The sequence below is a fragment of the Pogoniulus pusillus genome, chromosome 37 (genome assembly GCF_015220805.1).
Source record: "Pogoniulus pusillus isolate bPogPus1 chromosome 37, bPogPus1.pri, whole genome shotgun sequence".
In the NCBI taxonomy this organism is placed as follows: Eukaryota; Metazoa; Chordata; class Aves; order Piciformes; family Lybiidae; genus Pogoniulus; species Pogoniulus pusillus.
In genome coordinates this window covers 4,123,735-4,145,246 of record NC_087300.1, presented here as the reverse complement: position 1 = coordinate 4,145,246, position 21,512 = coordinate 4,123,735, and the positions used below count along the sequence as shown (strand labels likewise).

The following is a 21,512-nucleotide window of genomic DNA, read 5'->3' as shown; positions in this document are numbered from 1 at the left end:
CACAGCGCTCCATAGCGCTGCCGCTACCTCGTGTCCCCCGGTGCGCAGCCCCCCGTTACAGACCCCCTTCGGCTCCCGGATCGGGGCTTCCCGGCCCTCATTGTGCTGCTCCCCGCTCCCGCTGCAGACTCGCCCCCGGTTACAACCTCCGTCCCTGCACGGCCCCTTCACAGGCCCTCGCCCCTCCTCACCGGCCCTCAACCCTCCCCCGTGCACACTCCTCGCTCTCCGTTACAGGTCCTAGCCCCTCGTTTCACGCTCCTCGCCTCCCGTTGCCCGTTCCCGGCCGCACGCTTCTCGCCCCCCGGTGCGCAGCACCCCGGCCTTCCCGCAGGCCGCTGCCGTTACCTGCTCCCGAGGGTCCCGCTTCCATCCCATCCACGCGGACGCCGCTACCGAGCCGGGGGCCGGGAGCCGCGGGTAGGGCCGGGGCCGGTGGGGGCCGAGGCCGGAGCCGGGGCCGGGGCTGCTCCGCCGCCCGCCGCAGCCGCCTCTCGCCGCGCCTCAGCGCGCACGCGCCGCCACCGCCGCCCGGCCCCGCCGCCAACAAAGGCGGCGCCCGCCGCCATCTTGGGCCCGTGCGCGGCGGCGCCGCCGGAGCGGGGCTGGGAGCGGTGGCGGAGAGGGCCCCGGCGAGAGGCGCCGCAGCCGCACCGCCCGCGCTGCAGAGGGGCTGGGCTGTTTGCCCCTTCTTCTGCCTCCGTTTTGGGCTATTTTACTTTTCCCCCTGTCTCTCCTTCCCCACATCCTTTCTGCCCCCTGATCATTTCATTCCTTCTCTCTGTTTTGATGCTGCCTCACTTTTTTTTTTGCCTTCCATCCCTTTTCTGGGCACTTTTCGCTTTTTGACACAGAGGCAGTGACACTCTCCTTTTACTACCACTACAGAGAGGGGATCCGTGGCCATCTCCATCGCTAGAGAGGGGATCCGTGGCTACCTCCATCGCTAGAGAGGGGATCCGTGGCCATCTCCATCGCTAGAGAGGGGATCCGTGGCCATCTCCATCGCTAGAGAGGGGATCTGTGGCTACCTCCATCGCAGGAGAGGGGATCCGTGGCCATCTCCATCTCTAGAGAGGAGATCCGTGGCCATCACCATCGCTAGAGAGAGGATCTGTGGCCATCTCCATCACCAGCAGCGCTACAAGCTGGGGACAGAGTGGCTGAGAGCAGCCAGACAGAAAGTGACCTGGGAGTACTGGTAGATAGTAGCTGAACATGAGGCAGCAGTGTGCCCAGGTGGGCAGCAGAGCCAATGGCATCCTGGCCTAGATAGGAGCAGTGTGGGCAGCAGGACAAAGGAAGTTATTCTGCCCCTGTGCTCAGTACTCATCAGGCCACACCTGTAGTGCTGTGTCCAGTCCTGGGCTCCTCAATTCAAGAGAGATGTTGAGGTGCTGGAAGGTGTCCAGAGAAGGGCAGCAAGGCTGGGGAGGGGCCTGGAGCACAGCCCTTTGAGGAGGGGCTGAGGGAGCTGGGGGTATGCAGCCTGCAGAAGAGGAGGCTCAGGGCAGAGCTCATTGCTGCCTGCAGCTGCCTGCAGGGAGATTGTAGCCAGACGAGGTTGATCTCTTCTGCCAGGCAGCCAGGGACAGAACAAGGGGACACAGCCTCAAGTTGTGCGTGGGAAGGTCTAGGCTGGATGTGAGGAGGAAGTTGTTGGCAGAGAGAGTGATTGGCATTGGAACGGGCTGCCCAGGGAGGTGGTGGAGTTGTCATCCCTGGAGGTGTTGCAGCCAAACCTGGCTGGGGCACTTAGTGCCATGATCTGGTTGGTTGGCCAGGGCTGGGTGCTAGGTTGGACTGGCTGAGCTTGGAGGTCTCTTCCAAACTGTTTGATTCTATCATTCTACAATTCTATGATGCATAGCTATCTCCATCCCTACAGAGGGGACCCGTGGGTATCTCCATCAGTAGAAACAGGATCAGTTTCTAAGCACTAGCACATCATTTCCTCTCAAAGACTCATCTGGGACTGTTTAGCCTTGAGAAGGCTGAGAATGAACCTTAACAAAGCCTATAAATATCAGAGGGGTAGGTGGCAAGATAAAGTTGCCAGACTCTTTCTGGTGTCACCCAGTAACAGGACAAAGAACAAAGGCTGGGACACAGGAGCTTCCACCACAACATGAGGAGAAATTTTAATTGTAGTGTGAGAGAAGAGTTTGAGTCCCTTAAACAGCTGAAGAAAGAAAAGAAGCCTAAAGCAGAGGTAGATATTTTGGCAGGAAATCTTAGGTGTTTCCTCAACTAAGTGAAATTTGTTTCTGCCTCTGAGAATGGTGCTTAGTGCTTCGGCATCGCTGGGGTCTGTGTTCCAGCTGCTGCTGTGGCATCCACAGGGATCCATGGAACACCAATTTCATCCGCAAAGTACAAACCCTAAGGCTTGATGATTTAATGCAGTTCTTTGGGGGGTTGCTACCTGCACAAACAGCTTTGCTTGGTGTTTCAGCTGCTTCCTGTCTTGCTCTGCTGGGCTTGGAGGAAGCTTTGGCGTATGGCAGCTGTTGAGCCGGGAGAAGAGCAGCCTGAAAGGGGATCTGATCGATGCTCAGCAAGAGCGAAAGGGTAGGGGGCAAAGAGGGTGGGGCCAGGCTCTTGTCAGTGGTGCTCAGTGACAGGACAAGGGAGAACAGGCACAGACTGGCACCCAGGAGGTTCCCCCTAAACACAAGGGGAAAATTCCTTCCCGTGATGGTTCTGGAGCCCTGGAGCAGGCTGCCCAGAAAGGTTGTGGAGTCTCCTCTGGAGAGATTCCAACAAAACCACCTGGACACGTTCTTATGTGACCTGCCCCATGTAATATTGCTTTGGCAGGAGGGTTGGACTTGATCTCTAGAGGTCCCTCCCAAGCATTCTCTGATGAGAAATAAATGCATTGTGGCAATGAGTTCCACAGGTTACACATGGTGTACAAGTTTTAATTAAAAGTTAAATAATTTAAGACATTTGTTTACAGGCAGCAGTTATCAGTTGCTCACTCTGTACATTGCATTTATTCGACATCAACAAGGAAAAAACCAGAACATTTGGCACAAGAATGCCAATTCTTTTTTTTTTTAATTATTATTATTTTTTTTTTTTTTGGACACATGAACACAAAATATCCCTGCAGGCTAAAAAAAAAAAAAAGAGATAAAAGAAAACAGAAAATAATAATAATAATAAAAGAATAAAATACATTGCAAGTTGTACACGACCAGCATCTTACTGCAACATGGGGCTGCTAACCCAGCCAGAATAGAAAGAGTACCTCGTATTGCTATAGACATACATCCAGTCCCAAGTGAATAAAATACAGTTGGAAACATTACAAGTCTAACAATATAGAAACAAACAACCCCACCCTCTCCCCACCCCCAGAAAAAAAAAATTACATCAGAAGTCAAAAAATGAACAAATGCAAACATCTTACACTGAAAATTTTCAGCCTCTAAGACATAGAAATATGAAAATGTCAATAGCAAGGACTAAGAAAGTCTCCAAGTGATATTCACAAGATCTTTCCTCCAATGCACAAGGAAAAAACCTTGTAGTTGAACAGTATTGATACAATGCCCTCCCAACCCTGCCTTCCTAAAATGAAAGCAGAGCTACTCCCTTGCTATTGAGCAAGAAAAATCCTACAGCACATCCACGAAGGTAGTTTGGGGATGGAGGGGTGTGTGTGTGTTGGTTCTGTCAAATTGGCTCTGAACAGAGATGCCCTTCCCTGGCCCTGGGGCAGAGCCTGAGTGCAGCAGACCTCTGGATGTGGCCACAGGCACGGCCCTGCGTGGTGGCACTCACAACACCTAAGCCAGGCTGCTCCAGTGTTTGAGATGGACTCACCAGGACTGCCACTAGAGCTGGGTCAGAGTCAGCTGTTCACTGAGTGAGCAGAACTGCAATGAAAAGGGCATTTCTGCCCTTTTTAATCAACCACTCCCTTCCCCAACTCTTTAAACTTTGCTACATTTAAATCTTTCACACCACACAGCTAAACAGTGGCCAACAGGCTTTATTTATTAAAAAAATAACAAAACAAAACGAAACAAAACCCAAACCCCAAAACAAAACACCCTAAGAACTACAGCTACAGAATGCACATCTTCCCATTGATTGACACATGCATAACGATTCAGCCAGGCCCAAGGGGTTAGTCCAGGCGGGCAAGCCCAATCTCCAGCCTCAGAGCTGCATGGGACAGCGCTGCCAGGACCTTGATCTTGCCATGACTGCCACACAATGGTCCTGGACTTGAGAGCTCTTCTCCCCAAGTGCTAGCACTGCACCCTTTAAGCAAGGGTGAGTTCAGATACCCACCCCATGGCCTGGGGTCAGCCGAGGGCTGACAACCTAGGGTTAAATATTCAGTCCAGTCACAGGCAAACAGAGGAGAGGCTCTCACTTCACTCAATCTGAACTAGGAGTGCTTGGCACTGGACAGCTAACCGGTGATGAAATGCACTCTTGATTAAACCAGCCACATTCTTGCCTAGTGCACAAACTCAACATAGCGATCTTGGATCCTACCACCTAAGGTGGGTGCAGTTTCTTTTCAAGGTGCCAAAGTTCTCCACGTGTGTTGGGTCAGTCAGAGTTCATTCTTAAAAAGGGGTTTTTCTTTTGTATTCTCCCTGAACGAGTACTGAGGAAAGCAGCCATCTAGCTGAAGCAGCGGTCAGTCTCCCACCCACATGTCCTGATTTTATTACACAAGTGAGGTATTCTTTAAAAAAAAAAAAACACCACCACCACAACCACCAAAAAAACAAACCCCCAAAGCAACCAAACCTAAAAAGAATTATTTTTAACTAAACCTGTGCACAGGATGTGCCAGGAACAGAGTTCGCTTCAGTCCCATTTTCAACAGAAATGAAACAAAGAAAAGTTTAAAACTTAATTTACTACTCAAAAGAAGGTTCTAAAACTTTTTGAAGACTAAGTTCAGTGTACTTAGGTACGACTGAAAAAAAAAAACAACAACCAACAAACCAACCCCAAACAAAAAAACCAGCATTGAGAAATGTAAACTTTCATTTATTTACAAGCTTAAAGACTGAAGGAAACAGCATTTCCTATTGCTGACATTTGGAGGGGGCTGGTTCCCAAGCTTTGGAACAGCAGACGACTTAGCAGCAAACCCCACACGAGTGTTAGAGACCACAGTGCAATCGTTGGACTTCTCAAACTCCTGTTATCAAAGCAGTGATGTTGGCTCTACTCAGGGGAGGAACAAGCTTTTAATCTGTCCTAACTCAGGTTAAACACTAAGAGGAATCTACTCTCAAGGTACTACGCTCATGGATTCCAAGGGTATTCAAGTGAAACCAGGCCCCTGTTCTTGATTACACATTGCAGCTGAAAAAACAAACCAAAATAAAAGCAGCCAAGCAGATTTAAAACAATCCCTAATTTCTAGGCTGGGATAGAATCAGTACATGGGACTCACATGGGTTAAACATGCTGTTGGATGCAGTTGTGTGGGCAACCCAGATTCCCACGGAGGAGGTGGGAGGAGAAAAAGGAGAAAACCAAAAAGAGAAGGGGTTAAAATGCTGGTAGCAAGTCCTTAGGTTGCCTGTCACACAATACATTTAGACTGTACAGATTGGCAAACCTTCCCTACACATAACACCCAATTTCCAAGCTTATAAAAAATGTCTTTAAGACAGGACACCAACAGTGAAATATAAAACAGTTAAAAATAACCCTTAAAAAAAGCATGGAAGTGTGTCTTTCCTAATGAAGTTTCAGAAACTGCCCAAATTGTCTGTTCCAAAAAAAAAAAAACCAACCCGAGAACATTGGTTTGGTTAAACTCATGCACAATCCTCAGCTAGAAAATTACATTGTTGGGTGTGGAGAGAGAGAAAGGGGAGGGAGGGAAGGGGCAGGGGAGGCTTAAAAATAAAAAAAAATCAAAATATTTATTGCCAAAAGTTAAACCTTCTATGACAAAAAAGTTTTAAAATCACTTTGATTTATCAAACCACACAGCAGCATAAAGTGGGCACTTCTTTTTTTTTTTTTTCTTGTAAAAGTCTGCAAAATACCTAAAAGCTAAATTTTTTTTTTTGTCCTTTTTTATCTTTTTTATTATTATTTTAGAAGGGGGGAAAACGATGGTTCAGTAACTTGTTAAGATACCATGGCAGTTATTATTTGTAACCACTGCAATTAAAAACCTACCGACAGGCATCGCTATCTGCTTATATTACACATTCACAGGACAAGAACCACCTCTATTTGAACTCGCATTATAGTGCAATTGCTTTTTTTTATGCAGCCCAAGTCTGCAGAGATTAAAAAGATTAATTAGGAGGAAAGAAAAAAAAACAAACCAACAAAAATCCAACAAGAAAACCAACCAACCAAAAAAAAAGGACCAAAACAAAACCCCCCAAAACTAAACCTGCAATACCTGTGAAAGTTACCGTTGGTTAAAAGGCATTTACAGTAGTGAAGTCTAAAATCTCCATTAAAAAAACCTATGGCCCCACACAATAGAACGTTTTTAAAGTGGAGTAAACCATTTCTGCCACCAAGCAGGTACTCACTAAGCAGTGCACGGAGACGGGGAGCAGTCATCACAATCAGGCTTCAAGGGATGAGAAGAGAACTTAAAAAAGACAGCAAAATGTTCAACTAGAAACCTTTCGTGCCAAGTTCCTTGAAAAATTTCAGCATGATCAAACCTTTTGCCTTTTTTTTTTTTTTTATCTTTCCTTTTTTTTTTTTTTTTTTTAGGTAAAAATTCAGTCCAATGCATCAGAAAAAGACAAGTCTATGAATTTCTAGTACAGAAAAAAACAATGAAACGAATGGCTCAATCGCGTTGGTGCATCAGACGTTGCTGCGATGGACAGATTCAGTGCGACGGTTCAGAGCTGCTGGTAGTGGGCAGTCTGAAATCAACCAGGCCACCTTGTTGGAGCTGTAGGTGTTCAAAAGCATTTCAGGACTGCACGGGTTGGTGGTTTTGCCTCATCTTCCAAAAAGCCCTCAAGCAAAATACATGGTGTGCTGAGTATCATGGTGGATCTGCACCGCCTTTGCCAGGGCTTGAGGATCGCGGCCATTGCTCTGTCCCGACACGTGGCTGCCTTCAGCGCTGCAAAACCAACAGGCACAAGGAGCCATCAACAGCCTGGCCATGCACTCTAGAGATTTATAATGTGATTCGGGCTGGAATGGAGCTTAAAGATCACCTAGTATCAACTCCCTGATAAGATCAAGTTGTTCAAGGCCTCATCCAACCTGGCGTTAAACACCTCCAGGGAGGGGACATCCACAATCTCCCTGGGCAACCTGTTCCAATGTCTCACCACCCTCACTGTGAAGGATTTCCTTCTAATATCTGGTATCTGTAATTCAGCTCTGTTGTCTGGCTAGCAAGAGGACAAGGCACAGTTCTTTACCTGTCATGATCCTTGTCCACAAGGTGGTATCTGGCCCTAAATGCTACCAGCCTGGCATAGTAGGCAGGAGCTGGAATGGAGACCGAGCGCGTGCAGCGGACGTAGGTGTGACACAGCTGGTAGGTCAGCAGCTGCAGCTCGTCCGCAGTGAAGCAGTTGTCATCCCACAGGACCTGGTAGTGGGAAGGCCGGCTGGTTCCCTGGGGAGAACAGATGAGCAGTCAGCTAGACAGAAGCTATAGAAAGACAGAATGACACAGGGGTTGGAAGGGACCTCTGGAGATCACCCAGTCCAGGCCCCTGCTAAAGCAGGCGCACCTACAGCAGTGTGCCCAGGATCATAATGTTCAGATAGGTTTGGAATCTCTGCAGAGAAGGAGGCTCCACAACCTCTCTGACAGCCTGCTCCAGGACTCCAGCACCATCACACCAAAGAATTTTTTTCTTCCTGTTCAGATGGAACCTCCTGGGTTCTAGTTTGTGCCCACTGCCCTTTGTCCTGCCACTGGGCACAACTGAAAAGGGTCTGCCCCATCCTCTTGACCCACCCTTTATCTCTTGCTGAGCATTGGTCAGATCCCCTCTCAAGCTGCTGTTCTCCAGGCTTAACAACCCCAGGGCTCTCAGCCTTTCCTCCCCAAAGAGATGCTGCAGGCCCCTCAGCATCTTCACAGCCTTCAGTGGACTCTCTCTAGTAGTTCCCTCTCTCTTGAACTGCGGAGCTCAGAACTGGACACAATACTCCAGCTGTGGCCTCACTGGGGAACAGCAGAGGGGGAGGAGAACCTCCTTTCACAAACAGAATTTGTACCTGAAGGCTGCACCTTCTACCAGAGCACTGAAGTGTAAGTGCCAAATAGGCACGGGGCTGACTGCAGCTGTAAGTGTACCAAGCTATAAACAGAAGCAATATTACTCATCAGACAATGCTAAGAGTTTAGTCCTGCAGCCTGGGCACAGCAGATCTGAAACATTACCTGAATTCCTGCATGGCTACAGAGGTAAAAGTCAAATTCAGAAGGATGTGTGATCGTGCTGTCCACTGTAGTGCCTGCTGGTACATTGCCACTCTTACCCACCTAGAGAGGAAAAGTTTATTATTAGTCCACAGGGCTTTTTTTGGAAGTGACCCAAAACTACCTCCTAAGGTAGGTTCTGCTTAAAGCTGTTTGAGAATTTACCACTCAGAAAGGTGGAAAAATTTTAAGGTCATTTACATAGGAGGAATTAAATGTTCTCTGAGAGTTCATTTTTAGAAACTTCACCAAATCCAACTGGTGTGTCATCAGAGAGAAAGAAAAAACTTGCCAGTACCATTAAAACTGCAGAGTGGGATAAAGCCTACACAAGTGATTTAGGATCTTTAGAACCTGCAGGTTTGCTGAAGTAAATTTATTTCATATCCTTGTTTGCACTCACACCCCCAAGAGCTGCATTTTTAAAGCAAATCTGAAACCAGGGATTTTCCTAAAGAAGGTTCCTTAGTTGGCTCTGGGGATTTATGCCATGGCCAAATCTCACAAAGCCATCTAGAGACAGCACAGGCCACAAACTGAACAACTGGTTCAGTTTATAGTCAGGAATCCCAGCGTGAAAAATCCAGGCTGCAGCTCCAGGTAAACAAACACAGGGATATGGAATATGCCTGCTCCAAAAGGGGCTGGGAACAAGCTGTTCCATCTGGCTGCTCCATCTAGAGCAACAAAAAACAGAGAGGAACTGGTTATTTTGGTAAAGAAAACCTGTTCCTGTGCAGAACTGCTGCTGCTTGTGCAGACTGATTCAGTGTTAGTGGGCAAAAGGGATACACCACCCCACTTAACCAAATAGCAACTACTTTCCTATTGTCATCACCTCCTTATGCAGCCAACATTACTTACCCTTTCAGTTTTGTCAGCACAGAACAGCCTGGTGTGGTGCCTTTTCTGTACAACAATGTAGGTTATTCCTGGTCTATAATCTTCTTCCAAACTAATGCAGGCCTTCCGGATCGCTATCAGCTCTGGCCAAGCTACCTACAAGTAGAAGATGCAATTATTAGGTGCTGAATTCAGTACACATTCTGTTATTTCCAGGGTTTTTTCCCCCCACAGAAATGACAGTTTTTAAGGAATATAATCTGACAGGGTAACTGCAGATATTCTCCAGGCTTAACAGCCCCAGGTCTCTCAACCTTGCCCACTCAGAGTCCCCCTCAGTGCCTTCATAGCCCTTTGCTGGACTCTCTCCAGTAGTTCCCTGTCTGTTCTGAACTAAGGAGTCCAGACCTGGACACAGTACTCTAGGAAATAATGCCTGTGTGTGGCCAGAACTCAAATGAAACTGTTAACTGTCCCCATAACAAAAGCGATCTACAAACTCAAATGAAACTGTTAACTGTCCCCACAACAAAAGCGATCTACAAACTCAAATGAAACTGTTAACTGTCCCCATAACAAAAGCGAACTACAGATACAGAGGTTTTTTCAAGGGCCAATCCCTTTACACAAGCAACAAGAAATCATGAGACAATACCTGCTTCATCTGTCCCTCTGACACCCCCCCTCTGTAGTAAATGATCCTGGTGGGCTTGAAACGAGTAGATTTGTAGAACTGGATCAACAGCTCTCGCACCATGTTGGTGAGGTCCTGTATGACCTCCTGGCTGTAGAGCAGCTCCTGGGAGGTCTCCTGGCGGGAGGTCTGGACGCGCACAGTAGCGCAGTAGCGGCTGGGATGCCCGTCCATGCTGCCCACCACTGCCGCTATCGACGGCTTCTTCCCATCCCCAGCAGGAGGGTGAGTGACATCTGCTCCCAGAAAGATCACTGGCTGCTGGAACACTGATGGCCTGTTTGATGAAGAAAAATAGTTACAGGAGTAAGGGGGTTGAGGAAGGAAAAAAAAATTCCAACTGAAGCAGGTTGGAATTCAACAGAACTAAAACCCTGCCAGGAGCTTTACAAAGTTCTCTGCTTCAAGCTTTTAACCCAGAGAGCCTAGAAAGTGAAAAGGGGAAGGAGCAAAGGCAGGCAGCTACAAGCACTTATCACTTCTCCTCACTTCTTTTCTTCCAGTTTGGAAGGAAACAGAGGGTGCTTAAGGAGGTGGCCAGAGGAAAAGCAGGAGTGAACCCAAAGGCAGGAAAAAGATGTGGAGGAAGAAACAGCCTTTGTGAGCTTGTTTTCACACACACTGTGTGAGAGATGATCTCCAGCTCACCAGGCAGACTCTGAAAGCAGAAGTATTCTTCTTTATCCACTCCAGACTCAGTATTTCTAAAGCAGTATTTTGAAAGGTACCATTTCAGCTAACACAACAAACTGACAACCCTTTGCTTGAAGAAGAGCTTTAGATTTATCCTCACCTTTGATGAGGTACAAGCACGTTGTTGATTCCTCCAAGTTTTGCATTTATCTTCAGACACAGGTTGGAGAGTGTTTGTGGTGAGGTTTTTACCACGTTCTTTACCTGCACACACTGAGTGGCCATTCCTAGGAGAGTGTCACCAACCCGCTTCACTTCAGCTGTGACAGAAAAAGAAGTCAGTGGTTGCAGTTACCTGCAGTCAGCAGTTCCAGCTGCCTTCTCTTACGTTTAAATGTTACCATAATTCGGATCCTTAGAAGTTCTCTGACCTAAGGTTCAGTTCCCTCTTTGGTAACATAGAACTATCCCATTTGCAAACCCCCTTTTAAACAGAAGATTCATGGAATGGGTTGGGCTGGAAGGGACCTTAAAGATCATCCAGTTCCAACCCCTCTGCCATGGGCAGGGACACCTTCCACTAGCCTAGGTTGTTCAAGGCCTCATCCAACCTTGCCTTGAACACCTCCAGAGAGTGGGTTTATCCACAACCTCCCTGGGCAACTTGTTCCAGTGCCTCACTATCTTTCCTGTAAAGAATTCCTAATCCGCAGTCTAAATCTGCTCTACTCAAGCTTCAATTCCCTCCCTCTCACCCTACCACAACAAGCCATTGCAGAAAATCTCTCCCCAGCTTTCTTGTAGGCCTCCTTCAGGTACTGCAATGCTGCTCTAAGGTCTCCTTGTGTTTCTTTCCTATTGCCTGGTCTGCCTCCTTCCCACCACTGAAGTGCAGAACAAGCTGCCCACTCTCTACACAACTCATGCACACCTTCCAGCCTCCTCTCCTTACCGTACACGGGCGTCTTTCCAGGCAGGATCACCACGATCAGCTGCAGCCCCACGTAGGTCAGTTTTAGGTGTTTGAACATGGGCTCCACACTGTCTGCTCCCTGGGCATATTTGCAGAAGCAGGGCTGGCCTTGGATGGGCATCCCAGCATCCTTGGAGATCTTGCGCAGCTGGTCTGTGAAGCTCCTGGAGAGGAGAAAGCTGCCTCTGTCCTGCCCTGTGCACTGGGTTTCATCTTGCCTTTGGTTTTATCAACAAGATCTAAGCTATTTCACAGCCCTTTCAAGCTGACACTTTAGTCACTATCCATTAGCAGTTCCAACACTCTGAGGAACTGCCATGATTCTAATCCTGTTGGAGGACATTTCATAAGCTTGGTGCTGTCATTTCAGAAGTGTTGAGGAAACAAACACACATTTGGAGCTGGATGCTCCAAGACAGGATCTCAAACTAATACTCTGAGATATTTTCATTCATCCACCAAACCTATTGGAGCACACCTTCAACTGTGACTTTGGTTCAGTTGTAACTCTGGTTCACACAACCTGGATCTTTAAGATTCTGTAGAGTAATCTGAAGGAAAAAAGTTGCCTATGTTGCCTAAGAGGCAGTAAAGGTCAAGGGAATAAATAGCTCATCTTTTAGAATGGAAGGCCACAGTCAGTTATTTGTAAAGAGAACAGGATATGAGTAGAATGTAGCCTCCAGAGCAGGAAACACAGCCTCAGTGCTAAGGGAATTAATGTTTTTCCATCAGGTTAGGAACTCTGTCACAGCCTCTTCCCAGGTTGTAAATATTTAAGACACTGCAGAACTGTCTACTTCTCTTTTTACTATTAGATGCACTAAAACCAACTGATACCACAGATCATCCTTTAGAAATACAAGGAGAATAAACCCTGAAATAGGGATCCTGAGTTAAAAAGGGAAATACTTACTTCAGCAAGTCTTCCCTGCACTGTTTTTGAGGAGCAAAACAGGCAACAGCCCAAACTTTAATCTCAATGCCAGCATAGAATTGCTTCCCTCTCATGTCCCACACACCTTGGTTTGGTGTGGCCACAGTCTTGTTCTAGGTAAAAAACAAAAGGCAAATAAAAAGTAAACCACAAGAACTGTACTTCTTGTTTTGCTGATAGCAGAACAGTGCTCATAGAAAGGAGAGGACACAAAATGAGTCCAAATAAGCTCAGGGCAAGGCATTTTACAAAGCATGGAAAACTCACCCTGCCTCCATACTGCAGCATCGGTGCTGGCAAAACTCTGCCTGTCAGCTCTGTCATTTCATTATGGACAACGATGCCAAACTCCTTCAGATAGGGATCTGGCCCACCAACCATGCTGTTACTTTTCACCTAGTGACAAGAAATGCATTTGTCACTCCATCTAATGCTTCAGGTGGCTCTGTCCTCTGTCAGGATTTCTATTTGCACAGAATGGAAGGAGTTGGAAAGAGACCTCTGGAGATCAAGTCCAATGATAGAGAAGGTCACATAGGAACATGTCCAAGTGGTTTTGGAATGTCTCCAGAGATGGAGAATCCACCACCTCTCTGGGCAGCCTGTTCCCATGCTTTGTCACCCTTAAATCAAAGAAGTTTCTCCTCATGTTTAGATGGAACTTCCCAAGTTCAAGTTTGTGCCCATTACCCCTTGTCCTGACTCTGTGCACCTCTGAAAAAAAGATTGGTTTTAAAGAAGGCAGAATTTTAAACCTCTGCAGCTCTTGGACGTTCTGTTTATGACTCCATGTGCTACTGGAAGAGCCACAGGCAGTGACAAACACAGACTGCTGAGCTGGAAAAGCCACTTACGAGTCTGCTGATCTCCTCTTGTCGGTCTGGAGCAGACCTTGCAGTTGCTTTGATCATGGTGGAGGTCTGATTGTCTGTGAGCTTCTTGATGCACCTCTGGCCTGCCACGATGTTGCACACCTGCATGGAAAACACAGAACGGTGGCATGACGCTGTGAGATAGAGTCATAGAAGGCTTTAGGTGGAAGTGTGGAAGCTCATCTAGTCCAGCCCCCTCACAGTGAGCAGGGACATCTTCAGCTAGCGTGCTCAGAGCCCATCCAATCTGACCTGGAATGGTTTCAGGAGTGCAGCATCTACCACTTCTCTGAGCAGCTTGGGCCAGGGTTTCGCCACCCTCTGTGTGAAACATTTCTTACTTGTGCTAAAAATGCCTACCCCTTTTAGATTAAACCATCACTCCTTGTCCTGTCATAAGAAGCCCTGCTAAGAAGGCTGTCCCCAGCCTTCTGACCAGCCTTTTAAGCACAGAAAAGGCCACAAGATGTCCCTACAGCCTCTTCTATACTCAGAGTATACACCACAGTGCAAGAGAAAGCCAGATTCTTACCTCGAGTGGTAAGTATGTGTGTTTCTGTTCCTGTCCTACTTGGAGACAAGGAAGGTGAGGATATTTTAGTTGCAGACTGTACTTCTGCTTAAAATACTGAGCTACTGTGCACTCCATAGCCTGCCCATTTTCCAGCTGCAGAGGAAACCTACAAAGGACATTTGTACTGGTTAGAATTTCCAAGACTTTTTTCTTTTAAAGGGAAAAATGGTAAGGAAAATTCCTTTTCCTTAGCTACTGGATCTATTATCTAGAAGTTGTTTTTTTAAACTATATACTGCATTCTTCATAGATATTTTTTAAATCACATTTTTTTATAACTACGTTTAAAAAACAGAGATTCAGTTTCAGTTTTCCTGGGTGGAAGGCAAATGAAGAGGCCTAAATGCACATTATTCTTCTGTTCCACCAAAACTAAACACTTTTGTACAGACATAGAGTTGCTTCACCTCCAGAACTGACTGTTCTTGCACAGGGAGGTTCATGACTTTTAAGAAAGCACTCACAGATTCAAAGAATGGTTTGAATCACAGAATAGAATCATAGAATGGGTTAGTTGGAAGGGAACTCAAGGATTATCCAGTTCCCAACCCCTGCCATAGGCAGGAACACCTCCCACTAGAACAGGCTGCTCAAGGCCTCATCCAGCCTGGCCTTGAACACCTCCAGGGAGGGAGCAGCCACAACCTCCTTGGGCAACCTGTTCCAGTGTCTCACCACCCTCACTGGAAAGAATTCCTTCCTCATCCTCCCTGGTGTACGTACGTCTGGTGGCTGGCCGGCCGCCGGGTCACGTTACACACACGGTACTTCCTCTTCATCTGCCCACAGTGGGTAACCTCCACTTTTAGACCTGAAAACCCAACACAAAAGTCACCTAAATAAATTCAGCCATAAGAGTTACCTTTGAGAAAGAGGAAAACAAAAAAGGCACAGTCCAGTTGCTCAAGGTCTTTGCCAGTTCTGAACACAATGCACTACGAGCAGGCTTGCAGTGTTTTGTGGCAGGAGCTTTAAAACAAGCCCTTACCTCTGATTTCTTTGGTAAACTTGACACGCTGGGAGTCTGTAAGAGGCTTGGTCTGTTCATTGATGTTCTGAATGTCCAACACCTCGCACATGAACTCAATGATAGGCTGAGCACGATAGAAAGCAGTTGCTGACACTATGATTTAAAAACAAAAGAATGAAAAAGGAGTTAATTTAGAAGCAGGAAGACCTCTGCTCCATTAGTGGGACAGAATTTCTTACATACCATCGATGTTGAGCATCATGTTCCACATGGCAGGCCTGACTGACTGGTGGAAACCAAACCAGACCTCTCTGCCACCTCCCAGGGGGTGATAATAACCTTCAGGGGGGGAGAAGAAGGAGCGACCCACAGGAGTGTACCTGAAAACAGATAGGAAAATTTGTATTTTGACATCCTTTCCCATACTGCATTTTACATCTGTGTCTATGGTGTTTAAAACACATTTCTATAGCACAGCAGAACTGTTTGAGTTAATTCATGACGCGCACACAAAGCCTTTCCTGCCAGTGATGGCTACAGCAAATTCCCCTTAGAAACATGACCAGCAGACACAAGTCTTGCGTTCAGATCAGATTTCCCTATTCTAGTGTATATGTGTAAGGCAGGGGTTGAATTACACAACTGCATCCCTCAACCCTTCTACCTTAGGGAAGCATAACAGCAGAACAGCCACCCGGGGGAGATGAACACAAGTGTTAAGACAGGCAGAAGATCAAGGCAGGCGGGAAGGCACCCAGGGCACCCACCTCATGGAGGGAAGGTGCCGAGTGATCACATCAAGAGCCTGCACAGAATCTTCAGGAACTTCATTCAAGTGCCCAGCCAGAGCTTCCAGCAGCAGCTGAAGGCTGACCACTGACACCCATTGAATGGAGACTTTAAACGTCTGGTCCTTGCCCTCTCCTGGGAGCGTCACTTCCATATCCACCTGACACAGAACAGAATTAAGCACAAGCTTTCATTATGGATTGCAGATCATCACAACCCTGGGCAATGGTTCATTTTTCTCTCAGGATCCTTTGGATCTGTTTTTTTGACAGTGTTTGTGTAATTCTCTTTAAATATTACATTCATTTTCCATAGGATTTCAAAAGCTTGGAAATACTAATCTCATAATCTGCACTGAGGTATCTTTGAGTGTAAATTTTAAGCAGCATTTAGTATGGTGACATCAAAGCCCTGGAGAATTGTGACTCAACTTTTTTTCTTTCTTTTTTTCAAGTCACTCAATTCATAAGAAGATGCTTTGAGAACCCAATACAAAAGCAAGAAAAGCTTTTGGTCAAAAAGAAGACTCACAAATCTCAGAGTTCCACACAGCACATGGAATTATCCTCAAACACTGTCAGTGTGAACTCATCCTATGTGTTCCTTATAGTACTGTACCACCAATAACCAGACACTGGTCAGGCCTGGTCATTACAGACTGCAATCTGTCGGAGGCAGGGTGCTGTCGAGCACAGCCCAGAACAGGAAGAGCCAGTACAGCTGATCTGCTTGTCCTTAAGGAAAAGGAGGAGGTATCTCCACAGTACAGTCAGGCCAAACCAGCCTATTTGCCATTCACAATGACTTTATCATTTAGCAACAGAATGAGGGTTAAAACTGAGAGAAGGGAAGTTTCTGTCAGGGTGAAAATAGATCAATCTGCTGGCGGCTGAAAGAGCACGATGCTGGTTCACACAGTCACTGACAAACTCCACATGAAAAGCAGGGAGTTAGAAACTTAAGTAAAGCAGGACTTAAGTTCCTAGAGATTCCTGAGGAGCACTGCCTGGTGTTTGCAAGATCATAGAATCACAGAATGCTAAGAGTTGGAAGGGAACCTCCAGAGATCACCGAGTCCAACCCCCCTGCAAAGCAGGACCGCTTAGGGCAGGTCACACAAGAACACGTCCAGGAGAATGTGACGCTAATAGGTGTGACAGCATTTGGGGTTTGTGCCAATAAAAGAACACTTAGCAAAGGACACTGTAACAGCTTCTCTACAGAAACATAGACCTGCCCCCGGTGACACTCACTCTGTCCCGGCCGATGGGTAAGGGGTGAGCCGTGTACATGTTGCGCTTCCCATCGTACCCAGGCTGCCGATCACCAAATATCTGCATCTTGAAGTGTCTCACCATGGTATCCACCACCTCTCTGCAGAGTCAGAGTGAAGAACAGAAGATCTAGCAAGTGTCTGACACAGTTTAATATTACTTTCTCTTATTTTCTTAAATGAGCAAAGGTAGGAGAAATAACAATGCAGCAGAAAAACTCCCAGGGCAGTAGCTCAAGAGCTTTACAAGTTACCTCCAGATCAAGATACTGAGGTGGAAAGGCCTTTGTCAGTAGGGACACAGCCAAAACAGGCAGTGGGATCTGGAAAGTACTCAGGAGCAAACACAAGCATCTACTTTGGGATGAGGGAAGTGCTCTGTGGGTTGATTCTACTGACAAAGCACTGACACAAGGACCCTAAGAGGCTCTGCATCAATCTGCAAGCTAAATTCCCTCCCCTCAGCTGCTAACACACGTTTGTGTAACAGGCTGTGGAACAATTACCAGGGCCTGGAAAATAAACCCAGCTGCAGTTCAAGGCTTTGTACATTTCCTAGAGCCTTCAGATGACAGACCAGTTGCAAAACATCTTAATAAAAATAAGGAGAATATTGCACTATGGTTCAGTGCCCAGCAGCTGCTGCCTGTTGCTCAGACATTCCCTGGCCTTCAGCAGCTGAAGGATTTCCAGCATCAAGGACCAGCAGTATTCTTACACTGAGCCACAGAGACTTTTTCATTTTTCAATTACATGACTCCTACCTGTTGACTCTTCGGGGCCGTTTTTCTGGTTTGATGTCTACATCATAGTGATAAACATCAATCTTGGGGATCTGAACCTGAAAGTGATTGGCAAGGAGGCGGATGGGTTTCCCAACAGTTCCCAGGCCCGGGCGGCGGGGTGGCTGGAAAAGGCTTGCTGGGGGCCCTGAGGAAGTCAAATAAATATGTATGAGGTGTAATCGATCGTTCAGTGCCGTATCCTTTCAGGTGTACTGTGGCTGACTCTCTGACAGGGCAGAGAGAAATCCTAAGTAGCTTTCTGAGGTTGCAAATGGAGGTGTTCCAAGTGGCTTAGCCTTCCAGCTGCTCTGAACTGCCAGGTACAAAAACCTACACTCCTTCAAGTACACACAGGACAGAGACACAGCTCACTCTCAAAACTACTGACATTTATTCATGATTGTGGGTGTGAACTTCACAGAATCCTGAGATGGAACCAAACCATTTGCATCTTGCATATTTTTATGCCATGTGAAGATAAATACACTCCTAACACCACCTCTAGAACTTTCCCATGGCCATGCAAGTCACATTTTTTCACAGTTTCCCCTATAGGCTTAAAGTTCAGCTGTTAATGGCTGCTGGCTCCTGGCATACTTAGGACATACACCCCCAATTTTTATCTGAAAATTGGTTATTAGCTAGAAATGAGTAAGGGACATTTTGATTTCAACCTAAATTAAAACATATTTCACTCTTGAATCTAAGCTGAAAGAGATGTTGCTTCCTTTACATCATGAACACATCACTTTTTTTAAGTAGTGAAAGGCTTTTCTCCTTTAAAATTCAGCCAATTTAAAATTCCAACACACAAAAAAAAGCGAGTGAGGGAAAGATTAGGCTTCCTAAGGGTAAGGGAGAAAGCATAAAGATAGATAAAGGCTCTGAAAAGATGTGGAGAAGATAATTTGTTTGGACATAAGAACTTCAGGAACAGATCTAAGGAGGAAATTATTGGAGGCTTGAAAAAAGTACTCACACTTGCCTCACACAACTAGCTAGTTACTAGTTAAGTCTTTAGTTAACTTCCTTGAAGTGTTAAGATCTTAGATACCAAGTTAACAAGATTAAAGAGATGTTTTTAAAGTCTATCTCAGCCTCAGCTGACACTGCACATCAAGCAAACTGAATGGGTGTGTTTTCTTGGGTTTGGTCTACATCTGCCAGTGCTTAGCACGACTGAAGCTTCTTCCATCTGTTGTAGAGTAGCAAAGGAGAGGGGGGGAAAAGTGTTAGAAGACGACGATGCAGTCAGTAATAAACCAATCATAAAATGCAGGGCAAATTTAGTGTCGTAGTGTCAATCTGCCTGTATCCACATAAGTCAAAGGCTTACAGTTGATATCAGGAGGGAAGAGAAGCTATGGAAGGATGAAACTCCTATTTGGGTACACTTCAGGATGCAGCAATAAACTTTAACATAATCATAAATCAAATCCAGTGAGCCTTCTCCACTGGGTTTATAAAACCTACAGTGGCTACTGCATCAACACTTAAAATCGCCAGCCTGAGGACAATAACGCCAGGATATTTAGAGCATGGAAGCAGCTGTAGCCCACCCAATGCATCGACTGCCACAAGCTGGGGTGGCAGGGTAGCTGCTGAGGCCACAGACATCCCACACCACACCTCACAGGCTCTGCAGTCACAGGACTGACCACGATCCTCCAGGAGTAGCTCGGCACACCCCAGTTACACCGGCTGTGGGGCACAGCTAGTATTGCAAAACCCTACAGCTGCCTTGACAAGCATGAATCATCGAGGACAGACGAAGTTGCTGTGCTTATTTGGATACTAGAGAGCTGATCCATTAATCCCGTTCTAATTAGTCTGAAGTAAGTGCAGGCACTGACCTCCTGCAAGAGATTAAATGACAACTATATTTACCCGTTTTCCCCCCTTGCTATTGACAAGTTCTGTAAACAAGCATGGCAAGGCTGACCTCGGTCAGGCTAGATCAAAGGAGGTAAAAACTTTCCTTTCTCAAGTTATTTCTCAAAGAATTACAAGGAACGAGCTAAAATCAGTCCCAACTGAACACATTACACTTATTTTATCATGATTTTAACCTAATCAGCCTGCCCACGGTTATAGCTGTTGTTAGCCTTTTAATTTCTTCTATTCTGTGTCGATTCTGGACCAAGCATCTCAACCATGGTCATTCAGACAGGAAACGCTAAAGTGAAAGAGGATCCGATATGTAGTAGGAAGTCAGAGAGGACACATTGCATCCTCTACATACAGAGCAGTCCCTCCGAGTCAGCTCTCCACTACTTTATCATCTAGATTTTTCTGAAGTCCACCTTTATGTCAATAAACATTTCCTATCACACCAAAACTAACATCACTTCAGTGATACCCAACAGTTCGAACAGAAACTTGACAGATAAGCTGCACAAAACACTTCGGCCGAGAGATACCTCTTACAGACAGCTGACAGAAGAATAATCAGAGTATGGCACAAGCAGGAAAATACCATAGACAAAGCCCCAATATTTAACCAAAGCTCGTGTAGAAAAAAAGAACGAAAGAAAAAAAGAAGGTATGACCTTAACCTCTTAATAATCACCCAATGCCAAAAATTCAACTTCTTACTGTAGAGTTTACGGGACTTATCTGCAGGACTACATTACCCTGTGCACCCACAGCCCTACATGTGCTTCCTCGGAGCCCAGCCTGGCCACGTCCTCTGCTCCCGGTTGTCACCCAGTGGCTCGGGCATGGAACTTTTCCCGCAGCCGCCCGCCCGCCCCGCAGGCGCTGGAAGGGACCATGCAAACCTTCTCGCAAAGTTTACCGACCTGCCGCAGCTCCTCTTTAGAGGAAAGCGGCCGGAGACTACCGATAAGCCTCCGGGCCCGCTGGCCTGTCAGCGCCGACGCCAAAGGGAGACCCGCTCAGGGTCACCTGCGGCCCCAGGTCCCAGGCTGTAACACCCACCGGACTGCCCGCCCCGGGCCGTGGCGGCTGCCCACCCGAGGATCGCGGTGGCAGCCCCGGACAGGCCCGCGGCCTCCTTTCCCCGCACTGACAGGAGCCGCCGGGCCCAGTGCCGGGCCCGCGCCTGACAGGGCCGGTGCCGACGGCGACCTGTCAGGCCTCAGCCGGCCAGGACCCCTCCTTCCCCGCGCCAACCCCCGCTCCGCGCCCCCGCGGCTCTCACCGGGTCCCAGCGCCTCCATGGCGGCGGCGGCGGCCTCGCTGCGGTCCCCCCCGGCCCCGCCGACCGCCCCGGGCCCCGTCGCCGGCCCCGCCGCCGCCGCGTAGCGCTTGATCTCGGGAATATTGGCTGCGGGGCTGGGGCCTTGAGGGGGAACGGGGCCGGCGGCGGCGGGGCGCGGGGAGGACGATGAGGACGAAGAGGTGGAGGAGGAGGTCGACGACGAAGAGGGGGCGCGGCGGGGACCGATCCCCGCGTTCCGCTTCCCCGAGCGGCGGCGCAAACAATCCCCCCGCTGCGCCGCCGCCGAGCCCGTGCGCGCCCCCGCCGCCGCCAGCACGCGCCGCCGCCGCCCCCCCGTGCGCGCCCCCCGCCTCTCTGGCGACGAGGAGGAGGAGGAGGAAGGAGTAGGAGAAGGCCCCTCCACGCTGCCCCGCCGCCGCCGGCTCGCGCACGCGCGCCACCCCGTTGCCCACGGGAGCGCGCACGCCGCCCCGCACCTTTCGACGCTGGCGCAGCTCCGCGCCCGCAACAGGTGACGGCGGCAGCTTCCCGTGCGCGGCCCCGCCCCGCGCCTCGGGAGTCCG

The 21,512-nt window shown here is 47.8% G+C and overlaps 2 protein-coding genes across 3 annotated transcripts in view; both read right to left on the bottom strand.

Moving 5' to 3' along the window:
* LOC135190960 (protein argonaute-1-like) overlaps positions 1 to 477 on the bottom strand; it is a 22,342-nt gene extending 21,865 nt beyond the window's left edge. Inside the window, 1 exon segment of the mRNA XM_064172808.1 lies at positions 349 to 477. Coding sequence (XP_064028878.1) covers positions 349 to 373 — 25 coding nt within the window. The 5' untranslated portion in view covers positions 374 to 477.
* Positions 478 to 2,894: 2,417 nt separating this feature from the next.
* Positions 2,895 to 21,507, bottom strand: LOC135190955 (protein argonaute-4). 2 transcript variants are annotated; one of them, XM_064172803.1, is made up of 18 exons: positions 21,426 to 21,507; positions 17,745 to 17,910; positions 16,961 to 17,081; positions 15,686 to 15,867; positions 15,162 to 15,298; positions 14,937 to 15,071; positions 14,672 to 14,759; positions 13,907 to 14,054; positions 13,357 to 13,476; positions 12,770 to 12,898; positions 12,482 to 12,615; positions 11,545 to 11,729; positions 10,753 to 10,912; positions 9,921 to 10,236; positions 9,287 to 9,421; positions 8,384 to 8,485; positions 7,407 to 7,606; positions 2,895 to 7,099 (listed from the first exon to the last, which is right to left on the bottom strand). In XM_064172803.1, exons 3-18 carry the CDS (start codon positions 17,063 to 17,065, stop codon positions 6,991 to 6,993), a joined length of 2,385 nt encoding a protein of 794 aa, XP_064028873.1. In that variant the 5' UTR covers positions 17,066 to 17,081; positions 17,745 to 17,910; positions 21,426 to 21,507; the 3' UTR covers positions 2,895 to 6,990. The 2 variants fall into 2 exon arrangements, with proteins under 2 accessions (XP_064028873.1, XP_064028871.1); XM_064172801.1 differs by lacking the exon at positions 21,426 to 21,507 and adding an exon at positions 20,929 to 21,244.
* Positions 21,508 to 21,512: the final 5 nt, after the last annotated feature.